Genomic DNA, 26,362 nt, shown 5'->3' with positions numbered 1-26,362 from the left:
TCTTCGATAGTTTGATGTCATCACCAGCCTACAATCATTGTTGGGCAGCCATTCACACCCCATTTAGCCATTAGCCAATTAGTCATTTTTGTTTTCCTAAGTGATCTGGAGTAGCTGTCTCTCGTAATGAGTGCCTATTTCTCCATTTCCCCCTCCCTTTTTCTTATCAACTCAATTCAACTCAAGAGCATAAAAACATCGTCACATATGTGTCGTTGTCACGCCAGAGTTCGAGGTAACTCGTTACAAGTAACTCCTTACTGTAACAAAGTTCCTTTATTTGGCAACTTGTAACTTAACACGGTACTTTTGCGCCGTGGTAACTTTCAGAGGAACTCGTTTCTTTTTCAGGTAACTTTGGCAAAGTAACTTAAGTTAAGTTCCAAGTTACTTTTAATTCGCTTTTCACTCACGTCCACATATTTTCTTGCTTTCTCTCCGGTTCTTTCATGGCATTTTATGCCACAGAACGTGATATTCAGTCAATGACAGTATTCTATTCAGGAAGTAAGAACCGCTGTCACTGAAATGAGGCTGAACCGTTGTGCGCCCACAGGGAGTAAGATGCAACGCGTTCCAATTGTTGGACATAAACGAAAACGATCTAAGCGAGTGTCACTCCTCCGCAGGCAACTCAAGGTCTAACTCAACTGCTCACGCGCAGTTCACCTGTGTAGTGCTATTTTGTTGCCGAAAGTAACTTGGAAGTAACTCGTTCTTTTTCTTAAGTAACTCCGTAACTGCGAGTTGCATCACAGGCTGGAGAACTTCGTTATTAACTTAGTTACATTTTTCACACGGTAACTCAACTCGTAACGAGTTCTTTTTCACGGGTAACTTCTCGATCTATGGGTCACGCAGCAATAGTAAAGTTCCCACTTTGTATAATTGGTTCGAAAGGTTCTAAACTGGTTCGAAAAATAAAATGGTGATTTCAAAAATATATATCATTCACCGTTTCACACAGGAGAAAAGATGAAAATAAATTATGAGTCTGGTCAGTGGTGGGCTCATGGTAAAACGGAACGGGGTGAGCAAATGTCCGTTCTCAGCTGTGGATTGGTGAGCAAATGTGCGCTCCCCTACTAACTCGTGACCGTCTACTTCGTAATGATTACAGGAAAAAGTACGGAGAGACACGGGGAACGGCTGTACGCCGAAATAAATCTTTTAAAATAAAACACCAAAAAATCCACGCTTGAAATTCCACCCTTCAAAATCCATTTTCTGAAATAAACCGCTTAAAAATACACGCCTTCAAAATAAACGCTGTTAAAATAAATCATGGTTAGGCTTAGGAATGTAACGTTCCGTATGATAGTTGATGGGCAACACGATGTTTTTTTCGGCGGAACATGCTAATATGATGTTTCTTACTCATGCTTGTCATGCTTGCCGTCGGCTGTCCACCAATCAGGGATGGTGGATTTTAAAATATTTATTTCGAAGCGTTTATTCTTCAAAGTTTATTTTTCGGAGTTTATTTCTATAGCGTGGATTTTCTCATGATTTATATTGAAGAGCTTATTTTGAAAGTTTGATCTTCAAGAGATTTATTTTTGAACGTTTTATTTTTACATGATTTATTTCGACGTCATCCCACGGGGAACAAGAGCGACACGCACGACAGAATTCTCAAATACAAATGGCTTGTTTCGGTTGTTTCCGTTGATTATCATTCCTTTCTCGTCAACCTAAATACTGACATCCTACCGCCTCTGCCAAAAAAAAAGAAAAAGAGGAGAAGAGAGGGGAAGAAAGGCATGGGGCCGTGCGTTGGGGAAGTTGTTGACGGAACAAGCTGAGGGAGCCTCTTTTCTGTACAGTGACCTTCACGGGATAAATGTAATCCCCAACTGTCCCCTCTATATGCCACTTCCTGGCGGATCCGGGAGGTGGCTTGGAATGTAACCTTGGTTACCTTCTTTGAAAGTCAAAGACCGAGAGCCATCCGGCCATCTTGGGATTTCCACTTCGACGCGTCATCGTTCACTGCAGGGTCTGGATCGGCCCCCGCCACATCGGCAACATTGGGCTTTCCTTTCTCTTTTCTTTTTGAGAGAGAAGGACGTCAAGAAGGAGGAAGAGACATGGGGGGATTAGTAAACGTCTTGGGCCGCCTTCAAAGGGGATCTCTGTGCCGACTCCTGTCCGCAAAGTCCGCGGGGAAAGACTAGAAACGACCTACCACCAGCGACTGGATGCCATTCCCCTTTGGAGGGGGGGGGGGAGGGCAATTGCTCACCGGACATTAGATCACCTTAGTATAAAATACACTAGAGCTCATCCTGAGATTTTCATTTCCTCGTGAGTTTCCTTTCATTTCCCTTGCAGTTTCCACCATCCTATCGAGTCTGAAGTCATTTTTTAGCGCCATATTCACAACCGTCCTAAACAAGCTTCGATTTCCCCTGGTTGGGGGAACGACTTCCATAATCAACGTTATCTGAATCACAGATGCTTTCGGTCATTTCACCTTTTATAGCGATGAATACGGCTCACTTTTCTTTGTTTTTGTTTGTTTGTTTCGAGTATTCAACGAAAAATTTTCCGAGGCCATCCATGGGCACTCAACTTCCACAAGAAACGGGGCAGAAACTTTCCGCTGTTCCTAACCTGCAGGGAAGAACTCAACCTCGCATACACAGACCAGGTGATCTCCTGGAGTCAAGAACTTCGAAATGGCCTTTCTCTGATTCAATCACCCAGAGAATTTCCAGTTCCCGTATAAACAAAAGCGTCCCATAAGGCTATGCAAACAAACAAAAATCTTCAGTATGCGTATGGACACAATAAAAGATGGCAGTCGTCTTTTGTACTATGCGCGTTCAACTGCATTTGCATTTGTGTAAGAGTTATATAGAGAAACGAATTGGAACGAGCTTCACGGAGTCATTCATCCATTTCCGGTAACGGAATATATTTATGAAAATAATTGCCCCGCTACATATGCTACGAAATAACAAATAAAGTGACAACATAACAGTTGAATGATACAGTTGGTGAGCATTTGTCCGCCTTGAGCCTTTGGGGGTCCTTGCCTCTGAGAAAAAAAGAAAAAGGAAAACTGCCAGAAAGGCTTAAAAAAAGCCCGAAAGGCCATCGGGTATGAGTGCCAGCGGGATGTGGATTAGAAGGAACAGAAACAGCGCGTTTTCTTTTTTAGTCCTAGACATAATTTTTATGATAAAACTGTGAGAGATGCAGTTTTCGCAGGTGAGTTATGTAGACCAGGCCTACGTCCTGTTACGACAAGTTACAGAAAAATTCGTTAATTAACTTATTAATTAGATATTTTCGGGGAAATGCGAGACAGCGGAATTGGAGCCATTATTAAAAATCGCCCTCTTTTTAAATATCCTGAAACGAGCCCGTACCTTGAGATATATATATCGCTAAATTTTGCTATACAAAGGAGCCGAAACCGAAACCGTGTACTTCTTGAGCGCAAAAAGGAGCGACGAGCGTTCGTATTGGCCACGTCGTGTTTTGTAGCGATGGAGCTGTTTGGAGTAGGCGCTGATCACTGGCGCTGGCCAGATAGAAGGCCAGACTGGGAGGTACCCGGGTTCGAATCCCGATGCCGGCTGTGCTGTCTGGGGTTTTTCCTGGGGTTTCCTCAGACGCGGTCAGGCATATGTCGGCACAGTTCCCTTAGAAGTCGGCCCAGGACGCACATTCCGCCAAAGCGTCAGTCGTGACGGTTGCCCACCTCTGTGAGGCCGACAACGGCAAGCTCTTTCATTAGCACTCCCCCCTCCATTTCGAAGACTAGATGCCTCCACCTTCCGACGCCCCTGAATTTATACGATTCATCGTGGTAAATGTCAAGCCTGTACAACTCGCGATCATCAGCGGCATGGCTCGTTGGTGGCAGCCAAGGTTGTGCTGAAGACTGGGAGGTTGTGCGTTCGAATCCTACAACCGGCTGTGCAGTCTCAGGTTTTCCCTGGGCTTTCCGAAGACTTTCCAGACGAATGTCGGCACAGTTCCCCCCGAAGTCGGCCCAGGACGCATACTATAACCACCCTGTCTCCCACTGTCCACGTCTGTACGCGCTCATATAGCCACAGTTGCTTCGCGGCGCTATAACACGGCGTCGAAAACAAACAAACAAAAACATTGCAAACCAAAGTTACAACCCCAAACCCCTATGGAAAAACAATCAAGATGGAAGCCATGTGGGTCAATATTTATAGGCAGCTACCCTGTACATTCATGACTGAGTTTGAGGTTTCCTTTCTTTTTTCTTAATAAACATATCCCCCCCCCCCCCCCCCCTGAGTTTGAGGGCCATGATCGACTCTATTATTCATCTTATACACTGCTAACGATGAGGACGATTGCTATGCATAAAAGAGCAGTATCTCCTGAAATATCAGCGGCCTCCGACTTGCTTCAGTTTACTGTCACCGAACCGATGAATTTTGCAGTTTTCGAGTTGACGCGGCTCTTTTACAGACGTGTGTCACAATGGAGGTATATGTGTCACTGTCACGGTCGCCCCTGCTGTGTGCCAGGATGGCCAGGATCAACCGAAATACAGCAGAAATAACACCCGTAGCGTTGGCGGATGTGCATTTGCACATCGTAGAAAGTATATCCGCCCTTCCTGCGTGGGCAGTAGCCACGCTAGCTGTATTATTATGGATGTATACATACATACTCGCGAGAGCACAGGATGGGCAAGATATTTTTGTTTGCGTTGGTGCCGGTTGACAGATTTTGAAACGAGTAACATCGCTGGCGCCCTCTCAGAAAGATGTGCGAAACGCCAGATACCACCGGAAGTGCCGCTTCTAGTGGAGCAAAACAGGCGTACGCAAGCAACAAGCAAGAATGCTGAGGCTGTGTCGGGGATGTCTTGTTCGTAGAATGTAGCGCGTTCGGTCGAAAATTCAACGCGAGTGTTTATAGATGCATTCGCACTTATCACACATATGTCTCGCGGCAAGATTAGAATGGTTCCTGAAGTCTGTGCAGACTGCAGTGCACAGGGTAAGGTGCTGTTATTGTTTTGGACCAGTGACATCAGAACTTTTGAGACTGCTTTTTTTCGCCTTGTCACTTTTAAAGAGAGACTGTCGGGTGTTGCAGTGACTTTCATGTGTTTGCAATATAACATAACTCTTAGCCTACACCAATAGAACAATTATTCTAGACCTGGCATACCTTACAACTCGCTTTGAGGGCGTTCATGTGTAACACAGTCGGCGTATAGTTACGTACCACTAATTATTTTGTGGCTTATGTTAGCAGTGCAGGATTTCGCTGTTTAATCATAGATTCAGACTTCAAAAGTGTCACGTACCGTCGTAGACGTATTCACTTCATGCTAATAAAAGCCCAAGCGTAGGCATACACAGAGTCGTGTTTTCTGCGAGCCCACGCAAAGGCGTTTATAAGTATGGAATTTCTCTACGGTTAGTCACTTTATCACTTTCAATTTTTTAATTTAAATTCTACTTGACAGATCCCGGTTGGGCTTCGATAAACCGTGGCATCCTGCTCTGCGATGAGTGCTGCAGTGTGCATCGAAGCCTTGGGCGTCATATATCTCAAGTGAAGTCATTGAAGAAGGGAGCATGGGCTCCAACACAGCTCGCTGTAAGTACTTTTAATTTTTTTTATTTCAACCTGATTGACGGATATGGTGGAGACCCAGTCCTATGCATGTTATGTGATCTGTAAAACTGCAGAAGACATAAACGAGCGTTTTTAGGTTATGACAGTGTATGGAAGTTCAAATGCCTGAGCCTCATCAAAGTGTTGCATATTCAGTGTTGCCAACAAGGGCTTCACATGTGCACATGATGTAACGTGTACACCAGTCTACTCACCAAATGCAAGCGCAGTGCTGCTACAAGCTGGTGTTGCGGTCAACAAGCCTACACCAGCAAGCATAGCATTGTTCTGAGTTTCAAGATTTTTTTGCCTTCTAGATGGTTCATGCGCTGCACACCAGTGGGGCAAACTCAATCTGGGAGCACACTTTGTTAGACCCAGCTTATACGAGAAGTGGAAGGCGGAAGCCCACTCCGAAAGACATCTTACAGTAAGAGCTTCTCTGGAAATCCTTGCTACCACCATGAACAGACTGGTGCAGGGGAGAGAAACTTTCAGGAACTATTTTGTGTTTACTCATTTTGTGTTGCTGACAAGCACGACCTGCTAGATCATAACAACCACGTCATAATCGGCAACTCCTATGAGGAGCCCGTCCTCATGATCTGCTAGGGGCGCTACTCGTCGGCCCGTGAGGTCTGCATCATGATTGGACAATGGAAATTTGAATTTTGAACGTGCAGAAGCGGACGTAGGACTAGCAGACGACAGCAACAGCTCCTATGAAAACGCGTAGAATGATTATCATAATCAACTTTAGAAAGAAGCATCTCCTGTGGGACATCCACCGCTTGTACAAAAATACTAAAGAAAGCTGAAGTACAAAGTATTGTAGAAGTTGAGGAAGCAATAATCGGGCCGACGGGCATTGCCACCGCTAGCCAGAGCCGTGGCGAGGCGAGTTTGCACTCAGGGCAGGGCAAATCTCAAGCCCCCCCCCACACACACCCTGTATATATAAACCTTGTACACGTTACATGACAGCAGCAGAAATCTTACTTTCACACAAAAATTTACAAAGTAGGACTGAAGTTTTGTCATACAAACAGCACGCCTATATTGTTTTCTTTTTCCGTTCCAGTCCTGTGAAGGCTGACTTTATTAGGGCAAAGCACCAGAACCTGGCTTTTGTTCATAGACCAGGAAAAGATGAGCCACAGCCAACAGAAGAAGATCTGAGCAAAGTTAGTTCCTGCTTTGTGTAAATCTCCGGCATTTACCGTTTAGTGTGCCGCCGCCCAACGATCGCGTTTTTTTCTGCGACAGCAACTTCATTCGAGCGTTCGGACTGGCAACATGGAGACGAGTCTCAGGCTCTTGGTACAAGGCGCAGATCCTAATTACGTCCACGCAGTAAGTAACACATAACCTCTCTTTTCGTTTTTTATATTTACATATATATATATTTTTTATATATAACTTTTTATATATAGCTTTTTATATATTTTTTATATATACTTTTATATACAGTCAAACTCCTTTATAGTGAACACCTTTTTAACGAAAATATCTTTACTGCAATTTTTTTTTGCTGTCCCCTGAGTTTCGTTGTAAAAGAGTTTGACTGTATTTTTCGAACTTTTCATATATTTATCGAAAATCAATCTCCGCTAACCCCCACGTTGAACCCCTGCAACACCCCTGTTGTTTGCTACACCGCCGACCTTCCTAATTTAACCTTATTTGTTTAAGGAGAAAGGCAACACTGCGCTGCACATGGCTGCCAAGACGGGACAAACCTCTCAAGTGGAGCTCCTTATAGTTTATGGATCTGATCCGTTAACGAGGGACATGGAGGGAAGGACGCCTATTGATTATGCACGGTTAGCTTGGTTTGTTAACCTTCAACTTGACCTTGTTAACCTTGTTAAACTTAACCTTGTTGGACACGGCCGTGTGGTGTGGATTAAAGTTGACAAAGTCGTTCATGCTCCAGGGAAGCTGGACATCACGATCTGGAAAGGCGTTTACAGGAGTGTCAGTATGAAGTTACGGACAGGCTGGCATTTTACCTCAGTGGAAGAAAACCCGGTGTGTAATTTTTGTAGCTTCATAAACTCAACAGCATGTGGGGGAAATGCATTTTCCTAGGCGTACACATTTTATAGCTAATTTAGTTGCCAGTAACTTAATAAAGGCTCACGTTTACTCTAGAGTATAGTACTTACGAAACATTTATATATCTACTTTCGTCTCTGTGCTTGCAGATCACCATCTCGGTCAGCATTTTATATTGCCTGAAATGTCCGATTGGTAAGTTTCCGTTCGTGCATACAACATAAAATTGTCACTTCGCTGCCTGACATGATCCAGTCAAGAAAATATCTGTACGATTGTACGTGTAAAAGCTTTCATTATTCAACATGGGAAAGTGAAGGACATAAAACTGCATCTGTGTTGTTTGTTAGCGCTTGCTTTTGTGTTGTAAGTTACTGACTCTGACAGCAAAGAGAATAGTGGATGACGTTGATGTTGATGTTGCCGAAAAAATAATAGGGAGAGAATAATGGACACAAACATCCAATCAAATGTAAAACAGTAAAAACAAAACTACACACAAACAGTAAAGCAACACAAAGATGACGACGTTCTGTGTGCAGATGTGCTTTGGAAGTTTGATGTGTCTTGCTGTGTAAAGACAACCCATTTCATGCAAATGAATTGAAAAGGTCAGGGTATGACATAATAAATAAACATGCAAATGTCAAAATTAATCAATAATAAGATGAAAAATAGGTTGATCGACAATGATCGTGCATGATCAACAATCTCTTGTCGAGGTTGTTTTCCCCTTTCTTCCCATGACACTGACACAAAACACTTACATTTACTAAACAAACAGTACTACATGTGCAGAAGTAAATACCTTATGTGTGTTTAAAGCAGGGTTGTCTGCAACGAAAGCAGGGGACAATAATTATTATACAAGTATTTGTTTAATTTCTTTTCGTAGTTTGGATCTGTCCGAATTTGCGAAAGCTGCGAAACGAAAGCTTCAGGCTGTAAGTTGCATTTTTTATATTCACGATTTGTTTTGACTTGTCTCATTATGTGAGATGTGATCTTCACTGTGGAACATTTTTCTCATACAGGGTCCCTCTTAACTAACATGTGCTAAGATTTTTTTAAAAATACGGAGCGCTCTATGCCAGTGTAACCAACTGAGTGTTAGCAGTCATGTACTATGGTCTCCCGTAATTTTTCCTTTGTGCCTAATTAACTATTTAGATAAAGCTAACTAACTTGATTTTAAAACATCAGTTCAAGGGCCGAGGTGTCAATTGGAAAGAGTTACTTGAGGAACACTCGACCAATGTATTTCCAACAAAGAAAGCTTTGGTGGCTTTCAGACATGGCATTGAAACATTGCTGCCAGGCAAAAATAGTGCTTGTTGTTGTGACAGTATGGTAACATCAGAATGGGTTATCAGATTACTTTATCAGGACAATCAGTACAGCACATATCTCAAGGAACAAGATTTATTGTAGAGCAAATTTCATGTTTCTGTCTTGGGTGGGAAGAAAGATACAGTTGGTACCTAGAGAAGAACCCTCCTCTCATCGCATCTTTGCGGCAGATTTCGTGCGCCGTTGAAATACGCGTGTCAGAAAAAGCCGATTTTCACAATTTTTTTGCACTCGCTGTAGCATTAGATATTTTGGCTTCCGGTGTATTCGACTAAGTTCGCCACGGGCTTCCTGATTCTGCAAAAAAAACGTCATCTTGAGTAGGCAAATTTCAGAGTTCAATTCAGAAATTTCAATTCATTGCAATTGAAATTCGACAAAACTATTTTTTGAAGACGTTCTGAAGTTTCGTGCCGCACCCTGTATGTATCATATGATGTAAGAGCTTGATGTTCACTGGCTAATGCTGGATGCTGCTACGCAGTTGCCAGATAACCTGTTCGAAGAACTGGCGATGGATGTCTACGACGAGGTAGACAGAAGAGAAAACGACGCCATCTGGTTGATGTCTCAGAACCAGAACGTCCTGGTGGCAGACCGACAAGCAGTTCCATTTTTACCCGTTAACCCGGAATTTTCTTCGACGAGGAATCAGGTACGCCATTGCTGTTTTAGCTTGCAGACGCTGAAGAGTTGCACGAATAGTGACTTTCGTTATTGGGAGTTCTTGAGAGCAGTTTCATTTCTGTGTAACTAACTACTGTAAAAGTGGCTAATTTGTTATTCTTAATAACCCGTGAATTATGGATGGGGGCGCGATTTGGCCATAGTTTGCGAGACCTTATTTCGTGGTGCGTGTTAATTGCTGTTGTACCATGGAGCTATTCTGCGAGCTGAATTTTCACGGTGCTGTGATACACCATACATGCCGACTGGATCGTAAGGGGCCTACACAGAACTTCAAGCTCGAGATAGTGAGAAACGCGCTGGGTTCTCGAAAGCCGACATTTCTGGCGTCAATGTGCAGGAACGGAACGTTTGACATAAAGTGGTGTACGGACTAGAGCACTGCACAGGTCGCATTCTTAGGCCCAGGCCCGGCATAAGCCTGAAGGATTCTGAGTTTCTCGGCCCAAGCCTGGCCTGAGCCCGAGAAATTTATAGGCCACCCGGCCCGGCCCAGTTTATCAGGCTGTAAAATTTGAACATGGCTGACTAACAGAAGGGTAATACAGGCTGAAGTCTGATCTAGTCCCGGCCCGAGCCCAAGCCCAGGCCCACAAAAAAGAAGGCTCTACCCGGCCCGAACGGGCTCGGGTTTTCGGGTGAGCCCGACCCCGTGCAGTGCTCTAGTACAGACGTTTCAGCAGTTAAAGATGCTGCCAAGTATGTTAGTAGAGCTGTGAGCTGCAATAAATTGCATAGATTGAGACACTTGAAATACGCGAATGTTATTTGTCGCAAATTCCAGTGCCGGTATTCTTCTGTCATCACTACGGATATTTTGCGTAACTTTCAGTTTTGTGCAAAAAAGAAAAAAAGGTGGTTTCGAAGTACCCAAAAATTAGGCCCTCACAAAAATTGCTACTTTTACGGTATACGGCTGAAGGTATACCTTAAAACAGAGTTTAGTCGTGCCCTCGATAAACGGAAACACTTTCGTCAGCGTCGCTTTCTTTTTGTGGAGCAGGGACGTCAGAAGCTTGCCAGGTTCAATGCGAGGGAATTTGCCACGCTTATAATCGACATCCTCTCCGAGGCCAAACGGCGGCAGCACGGGTCATCGGACGTAACACTCAACTGCATTAATAAAGGTACGCGACATCGTATAATCCCACCAGTGCCCATAAGTATCATTCTCTGTTCCAGGACTGACCATCTCTAATAAGCAGCCCAAAGCAATCTCCCTAGTTAACTTAAGCGACGACGAGCCTCTCTATGACAGCGTTGCTTCCGACGAAGAAAATGGCCATGAAGCCGCACTCGCTGAGGTCAAGGCAACGCAGGTTGGTGCCTTTTCTTGCCCTATCTAGACGATGTCTGTCGTGTATTCTAAAGCATAGGTTGTGATGTAGTCATGAAACTTACCCTTAGTTATGCAAATTAGTTACGCAAATGTTTTACAAGATTGTGATGGTGTCACATGAAGCATGCGTGGTATGACGAGGCAACGACAGCAATAATCTTCCCTTCGTGCTATAGTAACAAACTATCCACCTATGAATAGAGTTTATTTACTTATTTAGGCCGTAGTATGCTATGACAGCTAGTTTGACAATTCATTTGTAGGTGAGTGAATAGTGAACAATGTCCGTTGCATCCAGTACGTCTATTCATGTACTGGATGCAACGGACATAGTTTCATGATGTTTCATTGAAAAAGGAACCCAAGCGATACTGATGTCTCAGGCCTCGTAGATTAAAGATAAATACAAACTATGTTTTGTTCAAGGATCAACAACCACTTGTGGCCAACGTTTCTCCAACACCAGAACCGTTGGTTCATTCCAAGGAGAGCTACGGCGAATTACAGCAGCAGCTTTCCGTATCTGAACAACGCATCAAAGAGCTACAACAGTGCAACCGCATAATGCGCCACGAATTGGACACTCTGAAAGGACTCGTTCAACGGCTGCTTCGTGACAACACAGATCTGCGGGCCAGGCTCGATGCTGCTTCACCACCGCTCTCCATAGGTCAGTTTGCCGGTCACACAGCAGTACTACACGCTATGAAAGTAGGTCAGCCCTTCGTGCGGTCCCTCGGCTTTTCCCTTTCCCCTTGTGCACGTAGAACGGTCCCATTGGATCGCTCTCAAATAAGGTACCGGAAGCACGTTGGTAGGAGGACCACGTTGCTTCACCTTTTTTGCCATAGTGTTGTGGCTCATCTGTGAATGGCCACTTATTGCTGCTTTCTGAGTGGACAGACGTTTTGTCATGTGCTATCCCCAACCATTTCTTTCTCTCGTGCGCAGAGACTTACTGTCATAGCGTATTGCTTTTGTGTGTAACCATTGTGTGTTCGAACCACGACCTACTAGATTTATAACGACCATGTCATAGGTACCCCTTTCCAGCGCCGCATTTGGAAGCTACTGGTGGCGCTACGTATCGGCCCGGTTATTTCTTCTTCAATTTCTGCAATACTTACTACTTCAGCTTACCTTAGTATTTTTGTACAAGCAGTGAATGTCCCACAGGAGACGCTTCTTTCTGAAGTTGATTACCATTATCATTCTACGCATTTTCATAAGAGCTGTTGCTGTCGTCTGCTATGGTAGTCGTACGTCTGCTTCTGCACGTTCATAATTCAAATTTCCATTGTCCAATCATGATGCAGATCTCGCGGGCTGATGAGTAGCGGATCGTGCAGATTGTCTCCTCATAGGGGTTGCCGATTATGACATGGTCGCTATAATCTAGTAGGTTGTGGTTCGAACGGGTGTCAAACAGTCTACATTATAATGTTCATTCGTTGAAATGATAATGCCGTTCAGGTGGTTCTCCACGAAGGAGCCCGCAGACAGTGCTGCATAGCAGTGGCAGTAGCAGCAGTAGCAACCGACAGTCTGGTCAACGTCCACAGTCCATGTACGAAGCTCGGCATCTTGGCGCACCACAGTGGGGGATCCCGGGGCATTCGAATCACACTCACGGATCACGGCACCATCTCCTACCTCGAGATGACAGCGGCTTGGTTAGTCTTTACTGCGGTTGCACATCATTTGTAACAGACGCTTCTGGAGCAGACAAATTTTTGTCTGAATTCTAAATTCTGACAGAATTAGTAGCGGTATTTGTAACAGATATGCTCTGACGTCATAATGATAGAATGACTATGCCATGAGGTCAAAGATTTCTATACAAATAAATACCGGAGCATCTCCCTGTTGTACACAACTTTAACATGTAAAGTTTATGTGCGTACACTGTACATTGAAAGCTGTACAGTGTATTTAACTATTTTCATTTGAGTTGCAAATGTATCTGTCTAATGCTGTTGTTTTCCGAAACAGTGTAAATGAGATATTGGATAGCAGTATTTAATGCACTACATCAATACATTATGTAAAAAAAGAAAGAGCATACTGAATACCTCAAGCTACATTCACACGGGCCAGTTTCCAACCTGGGCCAACTTCATAGCTGGTGTGAGATTGTCGACACTTCCAACCAAGGCTAACTCGAGTTGTCAGGAAATTGGTCGCAGAGCGAAAATTCCAGAAGTCGGTCGTACTCCGGGCAGTCATCGGTCATGCATTAGCATGTCACTTATGTTGTCACACAGACCCCTTTAGAGTTCTAGGGTAAAACACGAAAAAACTCAAAACCAAACTTGCCAAAGTGCATATTTAGAGACCAATACAGACACAGGAGAACGCTAAGCACTGCACATTCAGCACAGCTGCTCGGAATCTCAATGTTAATCTGAAACATGAGAGACAGCATTTTTATTATTTTCCACCCGACATCACCCAGTTGTACCTAATTTTACAGCTCCTGAAATCAAACCCAAATTTTTGTGCTAATTTTTAAAAAAACAATGTTGAATAAAGAAAAAAGAGCAGGTGGAAACTTCTTTCGTTGAAAAAATGGCTAGGAAGCAAGCGAGCTGGTGAAGATGATGCATAATGTAAAAACCCCAAGACTAGGGAACACGAAGGGACAGACACAACACGAAGTCTCAACGTTGTCTCAACGACGTTGTTCCTCCTGTCCTTTCGTAGGTGCCGACTGTTGAGTTGGTACGCGTGAACGCCAGCCATGCGTGACGTCCAAGTTGATTGTAAGGCACCGGTTGGAGTTGGGACACAAAGTTGACCCACGTGAATGCAGCCCCAGAGTGCAAGGTGTGGTGCAGTGCTACTTGCAATAACATTGTCTGTCCTTTCACCATTCAGGGACACACACATTCTAGTCAGTCATCCAGGAACAGCGGGGACTACGACAACACTCCAGCCACCATCAGCCGTGGGAGGTGATTGCATCTTCCTGCATTACCGGCGTAAAAGTATCGCAACTGTGCTCACATGCATAAACTTGCAGCTCTCCCGTAGATGGCAGCGGTGCTGCGTTCCTCCCGTCGTACGGAGAGGTGATTCTGAAAACCGAAAAGATCACGAAGCGAATCCAGGAGCTCCTACACAACGCTCAGGAGGGCAAGCCGGAGGCGTTTATACCCTGCACAGATAACATCTATCACGCTGTGCTGCAGATGGCATCTATATTTCCGCAGGTAGGCTTTTACGCGTCTGTCCTAGTTTCTAGTCAGCGTGAAAATCTCCACTGGCTCAGCATTAAAGGAGTACAGAGGGCCATCCAAAAAAATTTCAGATTAAGACATCTGATGAAAGTGTGTGTGTGTCATTATACTGAATAGCGCGAAAGGTTTTGATGTGTGCAATTTGTTTCCCAGAAAAAAACTCACATAAACGTAGCTCCGCGGCTTCACCCTTAACTCGCCACTCCAGCTATAATGAGGATGAGGAGGTATGATGGCACGTCACCGATGACGGCATAAGGAGACTCGTTCTGGTTCTGAACAAGCGCAGAAAGTTGGGCTAGTTGGTGAGACAGCATACTGCAGATGTTGGGACGCGGAAGACAGGGACTGAAGGAAGTGACGCTTGTGTTTGTGTACTTCCTTCAGTCCCTGTCTTCCGCGTCCCAACATCTGCAGTATGTCGTTCTGGTTTGCCGGTCAGTGGGGGGTCAGCGCCTTGTCCCTTTGCCGCCGTAAACCTGTTTTGCCAGTTTTCCTGGAGAATTGGGGGATAGAAGGAGCGGCCGAAGCATTACTGAGCAAGGAGAAAGGCTTTATCAGAACCCCAAACAGAGGAGTAGCAGACGACAGCGGAGTAGCAGACAACATTTCTCTAGGCCAATCAGCAAGCGTTCTCCTTATAGCGTCAGCGCGAGGTTCCAGGCAGATCACAGGCTGGTACTGCTCTTCACCACCGTTGCGCACGGTCGCTTTTTGCGGCGTATTTTAAATTCAATTTCTGTGATAATTATGACTCTGTGGTGTAAATTACTTCGCATGGTACATCTTACTGGCCTACTTAACAGTTTTATAAGAAGAAAACTGGGTGTTAAAAATGACTTCTGTGCTACTTTAAAGGAGCATGGAATGCAGTTTGATCATGCATCTTTTTACGGCGTGGTGTGAACGTACCGCCTTGAGGAACTGCCGTGCCAAATATTTCCTTTGAGAAGCGGGGATTTCCGTAAAAAATTAGTTTACAAGAATGCGCGCAGTGACGGCAACCTCGCCCAGCTACGCCTTGCATGTAGTGACGTCAAGTCAGTGGAGCACCTTTTATTGGCTGCCGACAGTCATATGCTAGGAAGAACAACAAATAACGGCTCACTATTACGGCACAGGTTGGCATCTGACGGAAGTAGTAGCTTTTCTGATCCGGGAGATTCAAAGCTCTCTTGCTGCTACCAGGATTGCACGCTGCAGTCGTAGTTTTTGTATGAATATATGTATCCTGTGGCCTGCAATCCTAATTTCTGCCACTCTTCACATAGTTTTTAGACCTTCCATGCTCCTTTAAAGGAGCACTGAAACACAAAAATAACTTGTTGTTAAAAATAACTAAGTTTGAGCTTCAACGAGCACTGTGCAACCAAAATTAAGCTATACTATGCTGTCAGAAAAAATTCCATCGTTGGTGGCAGCCAATGGGACCCCAAAGAAGGAAAAACAGTGGACACCAATGGCGTGGCAGAATAAGCGTCCATGACCATTTTGTGTGTCCATTCCTTTTGAGCATAGTCCATCCAGGGTCTTATATGAGTAAGCCACATCATGTGCATTGCTGCACTTAAAAAAAAAGACTCTTCTAATTGTCACTGGTAACATGAATGACAAATGAACAAATCCCAAAGTAATTTGAAATGAACTTCTGGCTGGTCTTTTAGTGATCCATTAACGTGTCAGAAGAGAGCTTTCGTGGCTAGTTTCCCTAGAACATGAGGCTTTGATTATAATGCAAACGAACCCAAGAATACTTTGCTATTGCAATTTTTAAATTGTCGAGACTTCACTCGCAGGTGGTGGAAACAGAGAACCTCCGCCTTGCTCTCCGCCAGCTCCTGGAATTGGCACAGAGGCTCCAGCGCGAGTGTCGAAGCCTTCTAGCTGGCCCCCACGCACCGCATGTCACCCAGCAGATCATGCAGTGCGCCTACGACGTGGCCAAGGCAGCTAAGCAGCTGGTTACCGCGTACCCGGCCGAGGATGGCAGGAGGTAACCAAGCCAAATGTAGCCTTACCAAGTCACGAGAAGTGGAAGGAGAGTTAGCAGCTGCAGAATAATAAGGAAGGCTCTTACGAGGTCTTTCTATAGATGGCGGCCCTAGAGACCACGAAAGCTCAATGCCTCTGTGGGATACAACGAAGGTTTATTTTGTGGGCACATTAGTTTGATACCGCAGTTAAATGTCTATGCGATGACTTCACACTGTGATAGATATTCAATATCAAAGGCCCAAACACATTGTTGCACAAGCAGCGATCAGACCGGCCTTATCAAAGGCTATCTGTGCATTCAGTTGAACAAACAGCATGAAGCCTCTCGAAACTGGCACATTTTGAAAAGCCTTTTCGCTACAAAGATTGCTTATAGTAACAGCACCTTCGCAGCGACAACGGAGAATGACCAGAGTGTGAAATGAGAAATCAGTGCCCCGACGTGCAACTTGCATTAGTCACATGTTCCCCATTAATTTGTACTTGTTCCTCGACATGAATTGTGCCATTGATTCTCGTTATCATCGAGGGCAGGAACTGCACAAGCAGTCACTGTGCCATAGTTGTCGGCATAGGCTGAAGATTACGGTCAACTAAGTGTAATCCGGGATTACACTTAGTTGACCTAGGGGACCATCTCAGGGGATTACTAATCCCCTGAGATGTTAGTGTGCAGGAAACTATAATAGTTATAGCCTGAAGTTTTAGGGTTTAACCCAATTCTTCCCCAAATTTTCACCCCAAATTGAAGCTTGCCTCTTTAGGGTGAAACCCGATTTTTACCCTGCGAATTTCCCTCACTGAGACCTCTGTATGGATGCACACGAACTCATTTGGCAGCAAATGCAGTTACATCACCATTTGTACCAAGCCAGTACAGTTAGTTTGAGCAACTGAGCCCGATTTCTCCCCGAATTTAGAACACTGAAAGTTTTTCCACCTGAATTCACATGAGTTTAAAGCACATGTTTATTCGCCCGATTTTTACCCCCCAAAATTTAGAAAAATATGTCCCAAAAACTTCAGGCTCATCTACTGAGCGAGCTGTTGGTACCCTTATATGATAACACCGATGTATTAATGTTAGCTCCGGTCGGACTTTTGTAACCGCATTGGTTTTATTTACGAAGAGTTCTTTCGAGCAACGGTACCACGGCACTCCAAAGGCATACTTAACTGCATGGCCATTCTGACAAGGGGGGCACGGCATACCCCTGGAGCTCCAAAGCCGCCTCTGGAAATCGCGCAGTTCGTCGTGATTTATCCTTGGGTGTTGTCATAATAACCTTAATCTTATCTTATCCCTCCCAGAATGCCTTTTTCCCTCCCCTTGAAAAAATCCCGGGAACGGCCACGCTTCGTTTGTACCGTGTCGATGTGGCAGGCCTTGCAGTAAATATTCTGCTTGATATGTTAAAGGAATTGTGACACTTTGCTCGAAAATTATGCCAAATAAATGTGAGATAAAGTTACTTGCATCAATGTGAACCTGCATTAATAGTTTTACTGCAGAAGAGGTGATAGATGCGTAGAAAATTATTATCATAGAAACTTATCTGGCTCAACGTGTCACTCTCTCAAGGAGCATTAGGTCAGCCCATGTGGCAGCGGGACAGCATCAGTGGTGCTTGAAACGTTCAATGGTAATTGCCTGCAATGATCATTCAAATGCCCGTGTGGCAGCAGTGTTAAAGTGTCGCAACCCCTTTAATTGGTATGGCATGACTAGTTAAAAATACAATCAGCCCCCCATCTTATTGTCTGTGATTCAATAATTGAATTGCGTGGCAGCTATTGGACAAAAATATGTTATGGCAATCACGATGACATGAAATATTTCTGTGGAGATAGATTTTCTCTGGACGCTCAATCGTGGAAGAAATGTTTCTTTTTTTTTATATGCACATAAAATGTGTTAACAGTTTAAGTACTGCTCTTGTCCTGGGCTCAACATGGCAAGCACAGCAATTCAGTATGCCCAAATGAATTTGAAAATTGATAGCCCCTCATCTGTACAGTACATGCAACACTGCTCTAGTGCTCAGATTTGGTACTCTGGTATCTGAATCCCCCATTGCCTTTCACACGTGTTGAAGCCACTTCGAACGATCGCCTTCCCAAGAAATTCACACCTCATGAGATTGCCTGGGTCACCTTCTGCCCAAGGCTGCCATTACATATATGTATTTCGTGGGGATTTAAGCCCCAAACTTTGCGATACCAGCACTGTGCAGCACTTTTTGACATATACATCAGCGATGCACAGGTAGGGGCAGCGTGTGAGAATTGAATCAGAAAGCCACACCCCAGTGTTGCCTACCTGTACACTGCTGATGAAATTTTAATGAAGCTGGAACAGCTGCACAGCGTTGATATGGCAGCATTTAATTTTGATGTATTTTGACGATTGTGTCACGTATTGACATACGTCATAATAATATGACTGAAATTACGATACTGTGCCAAAACTTACAAATTCTCGCAATATGCTATTTAACGGAGACTAGTGTGCCTCAATAAGAGTAGCGTATGTATTTTTGATAGTATGTACCACATGAGAGAACAATGATTTTTTCGTGGTTTGAAAAAGTGTACAATCTGTACATTGCCTATGAATTCATGTGAAATTTGCACAAATGGAGAAATCCGTCCCTTCGTTCATGAGTTACCGGCTATATGAATGTCCTCTGCAACTTCATTTGCTATGTATTTGCATAAGGCAAAGGTGGTGCATACATGGTTAAACACTCCTACAATCTGCTGACCACTGTGCATTTGAGTTGTACCAGCCATCCAACTTACTTACCAAAGAATGTTGACGAAGTAGTCTACTATTATGGCTGTTCAGCGTTGCAGTAATGGTAGATCTTTACAGATACATTGTTGTATGTCACCTTGGTAGAACGACACCTTGAAGGTGGATATTTTATAACAGCAGCGCTGTTTATGGTGTGTTTGAATGATGTGTTCATGTTTGTTTATGTAGATATACTCTACATTATACTTACGATCAATGTTACCTCCACACCTGAGATGTTAGAGACAGCTTACTTGCGGGCACCTGAAACGGGTTAACACTGCATTTGTGTGCACACGTTGCCATGGCATTGTTCGTTCTTAGCAGCTGCTTATAGTGTGTGCTTAGATTGTTGGTGTTATTTTTTTAGAATGTATGTGGACTACCGTTACCCAATGCAGGATTGTTGCTAAAAAGAGTCATATACATATATATATAAGAGAGTTGTAGAGAGTCACCCTATCAACAGGGTCATTTTACAGCTTGAGAAATAAAAGCTTGTGACATGTCAAAGCACGCATCATTTATTCTCATGTTCTGTGAAAAGGGGCATCCTAAATAGTCTAGGGGGTGCAATTGCAGTGCACTCGCTTCCTATTTCTAACAGGAAAAAAATAGCACCCGCTAGTCGACTGTGGTAAGAGGAAAGAGAATCACTTGCGTATCCTTTTTCTTTCCTGTACCCAACAAGCCCGATGTCCTGACGTCATCACTTACCGGGCTCGGCGGTTTCGCCACTGACCACACCTGCGTGCTTATTGCCACCGTGCGTGGGGGCTGCAGGAGGTGGATCTGAAGGCTGATCCCCAACTTACTATGACTCAGATCCCTGATGCTTTCGTATCTGATTATCGTTTGGCCAAAAGTCTGTGTGATAACCGTGTTCGGAGTGTGCATCAGCTGATGAGATGTTGGAACGCTGCCGGTTTCTTCACTGTCCTGAAGCTGCGTCGAGATAGCTGCGATGGAGCCTGACATCGGGAAGACGCGGATAAAGTTAAAGAAACGCAACCCCGACCTTCGGTCCTCCGGCACTTTATTGAAAATTGCGTTCTTCAGACCACGTTATTGGAAGTTCGCCTTTCGGCGAAGACCTCGCACACGCCGAGGTGAGATGTATTGCTGTCATGGAATGACTCGAGTTTCTCGTGGCTTTTGTGTAGCTCCTGAAACAATTACACACTGAGAATAATGCGCAAGAGAGCGAGGTCATTTAGAAGTTAACAAGCAGCGCGGTGAACTGATGGTTTCTGCAGATAGGAGCATGCGCGCGAGTGTAGAAGCAGACGACAAATCGTGGGATCCTACGCAGAACTACACGGGTACATTGACAACTTATTTTCCGAGCCTATGCGAAACTCCACTGCCGTTGCCCCTCACCTGCTTTACGTAGTTAAATCACTCTATGGCTGGAAGAGATTTGCAATTTGCTATTTCGGGCGCAAAAAACAAAGAGGTTACGGTTGAGAGCATCGCAAGAGGGCGTAAAGACGAAGCGGAAGTGTACTCTCAAACGAAGATGGATGCCATCATCTTATGATGGTTTTTCCCTTAGTAACGTGATTGCAGGTAGTTTAATGGAAAATTTGTGCAATTAACGGTACAGAGACCGTCACAGCATATGGTAGGCAACCACAATTTATCGCATGTAAATCGCACCAGAGCATCAAACTACCGTTGCGACGTTTTGTTGTCGTACATTTGACGGAAACTGCAAAGGTGCTTCGGCAAGTCACTAAAGTTGCTCCGTGACGTGTCCCGTTATACCTAGGAAAGGCACAGATTTTAACGAACAGACAGTAATAATCCGCAGTACTTACGGTGCGTGCATTAATTGTCATCGTTGGTGGCTGTCTTTCTTTTTGCTGGCATATACAGTTGTGGTCCTACCCACTGTGCCATACGAAGCGCTATTTAACATACGCCTGTGCTGTAATTGTACGATCGCCTGTGCTAAGTTTGCGTTGCCCACATTTCCCCGCAGCGGCATCTGATGATCGTAGCCTGCACAGAATGACTACGGAAGCAAAGTTCCAGCAAAGTGAACCTGAAATGAAAGGTTGGTTAGCCAAATGGACCAATTACTTAAAGGGATATCAGAAACGATGGTTCGTGCTTTCCAATGGACTGTTATCTTATTACAGGTAGGTGCAGTTTCGTTAACGTATCTAATACAAGTACTGCTTATTCGGTGATAATATCATACAGCAGTACCACGTATTGATATTATAACTGCTGCTATTAGTGCGGTTGCATGTGTAAACAGGCAGCGTCTAAAAACTGTCGCACGGTTCCAGTGCTTCCTCATACAGATTCCTTATTTTGCAAGGGACATTATCGCATCTATATGACTATCAACTCCTACATGACTTATCAACCTAGTTGAGTGCAGTGTGCTATCTTGTTACTGACCTATGTGTGCGTTGGCTGAAATGCAGAATGAATGATAGCTGGCCATTATTTACTCAGCTGGAGACATTGTTCCCGAGTGCATCTTTTGTGTTAAAGCAGTGGTGGTTACGTGCATGTACACACAGACACACATACACACAGAAAAAGAACGACGAAAGGTTAATACATATAACATGATCGATGTGTAACTCTATTTTGAGATTTGTATAGTGTTTGGCACCTAGGAAAGGGGACACTGGGGTTGAACCCTCCTCTCCATGTAAAGTCCCCATAGAACCCCACCCAGAATACTTTTCTGCATACACTGTTCTGTATGTGCCATTATGTGAGAGTTGGGCTGTGTGAAAAGGGCTGTATTTTTCTCATACTTTTACCAATGCATACAGCAAGTAGGGAATGATCTGGTGACCTCTCCTACATGTAACTCTTGAGTAAAGACGTACGGGGCAAGCGATCTGGTGTAATGAACTTGTAGGCAACATTTTCTTGAGTTCCCTGCGAATTCTTCCCTTCGTGTCTCTTAACTTCACGTGTTCTCCTTGTTCTCAAGGAAAGGTTACCTTCAAGTGTACCGTAATTTCACTCGTATTAGCTGCTGCTGATGTGCGATTTGTTTCTTCTCACGGGCACTCTGCGGCTTATCCACCAGTGCGGCTCATCTAATGACTATTTTTACCTGGTATTTTCCCCCGTACGGCGGTTTCAAAGAAAGGCCCGATGGTGTCGCTGGAACGGCACCGCCCTGCCAATGCACGAACAATGCGTAATAGGGGCTTGTCAAAATTCATGTAGACTGACCTTCCCGGTGTCTTTTCCCAAGCAGCTTTAACGAAAGTGGTGACAGTGATTCATGTCTTCTGGAAGGCCACTGACCCGTCGATCCATGATAAACACGCAACGAAGGCATAATCCGATCTTGGTAGAACCATGTGGTAGAACACTAGAACTGACCTCCTTTATTGTACACCATGCCGACCACTGAGTACGGACCATAGGGTTCATGGCCTTCTCTATGGTCTCCTTTGTTGCACAAATCAGTGGCGTCGTATTGCCCGCAGCTTATCTTCCTGCAAATTTTCAAAACGTTTATAAATATGGGTCCTGCGGCTTATCTGTGGTGCGACTTATACACGTCAAATTACGGTAGTGAGAATAAAATTGATACGTTTAGGAACATCTAGTTTTAATGGCAAGCTTTCATGCACTGTTTCATGAACTGTTTGACTGTCATTCCAACTCCTTCCTCCGTGAGCTTGACAGCGTTCTTGTATTTTGTCTACTTACGAATTAACTTTACAGAGCTGCAACAAAGGCCAGACAGGACAAAGTTTTCCACGTTTTTGCGTTCTTGACCTCGACATTCTTCCAGTACACGCGGAAGCTACCAGGAAATCCGTAGCGTGTATTGTGTCGAGAAGGAGTGCATGTTGCATGGTTTGCGGATGATGCATTCGACACTTTACCCTTCGTGATAAGGGCAGAAAAAGAAATACTGAACAATGGGGAAGGATAAACAACGCAGCGGAGTTAGTGGGTGATAGCCTCGGTGATAATACCCAAGAAGGGTGGCACCTGTGTGAGATTGTGTACTTATCACGGAATGGCGACTTATTATTATGCTGTTACGTACAACCCTCCACTGTTAGTGTAGGATGTGTGTGCACTACTGGCTTGCAGAGTTACATTTGCCATGCTAGATGTCTATGGGTAGAAGTGGAGAAACCAACTTGGTGGGCCATTAACGGTAAATACTAATTTGGAAATCTTAGAAATGGACTGATTGTGGCCTGCGCTTGCTGGTACACTTTCCATTCACCAGTTGGCAAAGGGTCAGATGACAACAGCATTAGAAGGCGAATGCTGTGGATACGGACTCAATTTTTTTGGACAAGGGCTAACCAAGAGTGCATCGGATGGGCTAACAGTGGTTGCAGAAGTGAAATTTATGCTGCAGTAGAGGTAGAGGGAACCGTTCATTCATAGGGCCTTGTGTTTTTGGGTTTACTTTTTTGTGAAAATGGGGTTAAAAATCGTGCGCTTAGTTAAAGAGCCATAAACCATGATAAAATCAAGTGGTATCGAGTGGTAAAGCAGATTTTTTGGGTGAAAAAAAGAGAGAAAGGGAGAAAGTTGCTTGCACTTTAGAGGAACACAAGATGTGGAACAACTGCGCTGAATGTGCAGTTGCCTAGCATTCGCCACCGCCCATATCGGTGGCAGAATTGGCAGTATGCCAAGTTAGTTTTTGGGTAAAATAGCGTATAATCAGGCAAGCTGGCGAACTCGTGTTGTGTAGTTATGTCATGCCCTTGTTGTTTTTGTGCCCAAGCTCAGGCGTCATCGTCATGGGTTTCTTTCGGGTTTTCTCAGTGCTTAACCCCAAAACACAAGGCCCTATTCAATATTCAGTAAGTGCTTGTACATTTGGGAAGTGCTCTTAGCTCTGCAACTATCAGTTGATAAGGCACAGGCTGATAAGATAATGTGACCTTGGACAGGAACAAGTAAAATGATTTGAAATAATTTTGACAGCATTTTTTTGTAGAGTGGCTTTCAATACAGCAAATGTACTAGGGTCGCTCAAGTGATCACGAGGCACTAGTAGGGTGTGATTTTGTTGGGTCAAACCAGACACCTCCCCGATAATTCCCTCCCGAACCAGGTTAGGATAACTCCGGGTTAAATTAGACTTCAGAATCAAATCAGAATTCCTTCTTAAATCAGAATTCCAATCACGTATCATTATTACCACTTATCATGTGTACCAGCAATTTATAGGTAGGAAGGTATTTTTATTGTTGCAAAATATTTTTTGCAAAATATGCAGTGCAGGACTACTAGGCAAGCCTGCGATGCAGTCCTGACTATACGCACAAAAAAAAAAAAAGAATTGCTCGCAGAATGGTCACACCTACATTAGTGATGGAGAAAAAAAAAATAAGAATGGTCACAAATCCCACACAGAATGGTCACACTTACATTGGTGATGAGAAAGAAAAAATTTCGAACCCAAGCAAGCAGCTTAGTCATTGCACAGCATTTCTGATATGCGGTTCTTTTAAAAATACGTAAGCTTGGGGTATATCTTATGTCTACGGGGAGAGCATTCCAATTTTTCCCTGCATAATATTAAAAACAAATGAATGCCACTAGTGGCACTACATAATCGTGCACCTGTAAGCACCTGTAATATCCTGCATAATCCTGCACCCGTAATCCTGCATGCTGTAAGAATGATCTGGCATATATTTCACGACATGGCTTGAAGAGACGAAAGTAATGGGATGTGGAATCTGGTGATTTTGGAGGCGGGCATTCTACCTTTATGAAAGGCAAAAAAAGAAGAAAAAAAGAAACACGTACAGGCATTGGAAGGGGGGGGGGTGCATTTTCATTTCTGGATGATGCATGTTGTGAGTGGTTTGAGCCTACGGTTCATGTGGTGAACTCCCCGAATGTCTCTTCAGTGTTATCTGTACTTCATTATTTGAGATGAGATGCATGTTTTTGAAGGGTACCCTAATTAGGTGCACGCTGTCGCACAGCGTGTACCTGGGTGCCATTGCTTGACTTTGTTTCACGGTTATCGCAAAAAGCAAACACAAATATGGTTTTTGGATACTTTCCCCAGGAATCAGGCAGAGATGGCGCATACGTGTCGTGGCACCATCAGTCTGGTCAGCGCGGTTATACACACTGAAGATTCCTGCAACTTTGTCATCTCCAATGGCGGAACGCAAACCTTCCACCTGAAGGCCAGCAATGAAATTGAACGGCAGAAATGGGTTACTGCTCTGGAGCTCGCGAAAGCACGAGCAGTTCGAACTATGGAATCGGGTATGCATTGATGTCGTGCCACGTTGAGTGTCTGCCTGTGTGTGTGTATGTTTGCTGCTGTTTGTTATCCTGTCCGCTTTTCACACTCTCTTATGATGTGTGCCGCAATACAGACCAGCACGACTCAAAGGCACAGCTGCTGAAGGTCATCCATAAAATCCTTTCATAGCGCAGAAGAAGCGTTTCTTATGACTTTGCTTGACATTTGTTAGAACAGAGGACCAAAGAAGTAGCGTTGTCGCTACTGCACACGGTCAGAACCTAAACCGTGTGTTTTTGGTCTTGGCTACTTTTTTGAAAATAGCATGTGACCCCAAAGCTGGCTTGGGTCGCTTTCGCTGTCGGCGAGAATCCGCGCGGCATCTGCAAGCGGCCGAAAACATTGACAAGAAAATTGTTTTGATTTTTGATGCCACTATGTTTATTGTTACTATGCTAATGATGCGGTGTGTTTACAACATGTGTTTTTGTTTTCATTTCTTGATGTGGCTTTTGTTTATAAGTCTTGGTTGTTAGCCGTAGTGGTGCCGCAAGATCACTGCTCTGCATTATGAAAACCGTATTCCGTATGCTGTGTGTGCGAAGAGGCGGCTGCATGCGTTATAGTGCTCGTGTTTTGCATCCTCCGTTCTCACACGCTTTATTCTAAAATTGTCTTTCTGCACTGCAGCTATGATGTTAAAGTCTTACAAAAGCCATTTAAAATATATGTAAAAAATGAGTATAAAATATGCATAAGTACATATATAATATATATATATATATAAAGTACATATTGGTTAATATATCAGACGGCTACGAAGTTGAATAAAAGTGTAATAATAATACGTGGACTACAGATTACAGGAACGTTAAAAAAAAACTAATTTATTTAATGGGCAATTTAACACATTGATTAAAAATTTTTTTAATCTATGTGGTAAATTGCCCATTAAAAAAAATTATTTTATTATTATCATTAATTTTTTTTTTTTTTTAAATATGGGTTAAATTGCCATTAAGTAAATTAGTTCTTTTTAACGT

The 26,362-nt window shown here is 43.9% G+C and overlaps 2 protein-coding genes and 1 long non-coding RNA gene across 7 annotated transcripts in view; 2 read left to right on the top strand and 1 right to left on the bottom strand.

The window, feature by feature from the left end:
• The first annotated feature begins 4,812 nt into the window (after window positions 1-4,812).
• Window positions 4,813-19,603, top strand: LOC135370713 (ARF GTPase-activating protein GIT1-like). 2 transcript variants are annotated; one of them, XM_064604518.1, is made up of 17 exons: window positions 4,813-4,998; window positions 5,474-5,607; window positions 5,943-6,055; window positions 6,707-6,809; window positions 6,892-6,978; window positions 7,318-7,448; window positions 7,562-7,656; window positions 7,833-7,878; window positions 8,579-8,627; window positions 9,518-9,688; window positions 10,724-10,847; window positions 10,903-11,039; window positions 11,486-11,729; window positions 12,533-12,732; window positions 13,937-14,013; window positions 14,082-14,271; window positions 16,095-19,603. In XM_064604518.1, exons 1-17 carry the CDS (start codon window positions 4,941-4,943, stop codon window positions 16,293-16,295), a joined length of 2,160 nt encoding a protein of 719 aa, XP_064460588.1. In that variant the 5' UTR covers window positions 4,813-4,940; the 3' UTR covers window positions 16,296-19,603. The 2 variants fall into 2 exon arrangements, with proteins under 2 accessions (XP_064460588.1, XP_064460589.1); XM_064604519.1 differs by having other exon boundaries at window positions 14,093-14,271; window positions 16,095-16,181.
• LOC135370714 (uncharacterized) lies at window positions 19,599-21,380 on the bottom strand. The gene is made up of 2 exons (XR_010415435.1): window positions 20,911-21,380; window positions 19,599-20,857 (listed from the first exon to the last, which is right to left on the bottom strand). It is a non-coding gene; the product is annotated as an uncharacterized LOC135370714 (long non-coding RNA).
• Window positions 19,835-26,362, top strand: part of LOC135370711 (oxysterol-binding protein 1-like) — a 23,227-nt gene continuing 16,699 nt past the window's right edge. Inside the window, exons 1-3 of one of the 4 annotated variants that reach the window (XM_064604514.1) lie at window positions 19,835-20,199; window positions 21,075-21,234; window positions 25,134-25,339. In XM_064604514.1, coding sequence (XP_064460584.1) covers window positions 20,055-20,199; window positions 21,075-21,234; window positions 25,134-25,339 — 511 coding nt within the window. In that variant the 5' untranslated portion in view covers window positions 19,835-20,054. The other 3 variants (XM_064604515.1, XM_064604516.1, XM_064604517.1) reach the window with 3 other exon arrangements.

This window comes from Ornithodoros turicata, chromosome 10 (genome assembly GCF_037126465.1).
Source record: "Ornithodoros turicata isolate Travis chromosome 10, ASM3712646v1, whole genome shotgun sequence".
NCBI classification, from domain to species: Eukaryota; Metazoa; Arthropoda; class Arachnida; order Ixodida; family Argasidae; genus Ornithodoros; species Ornithodoros turicata.
This window is presented reverse-complemented; position numbering and strand designations above follow the sequence as displayed.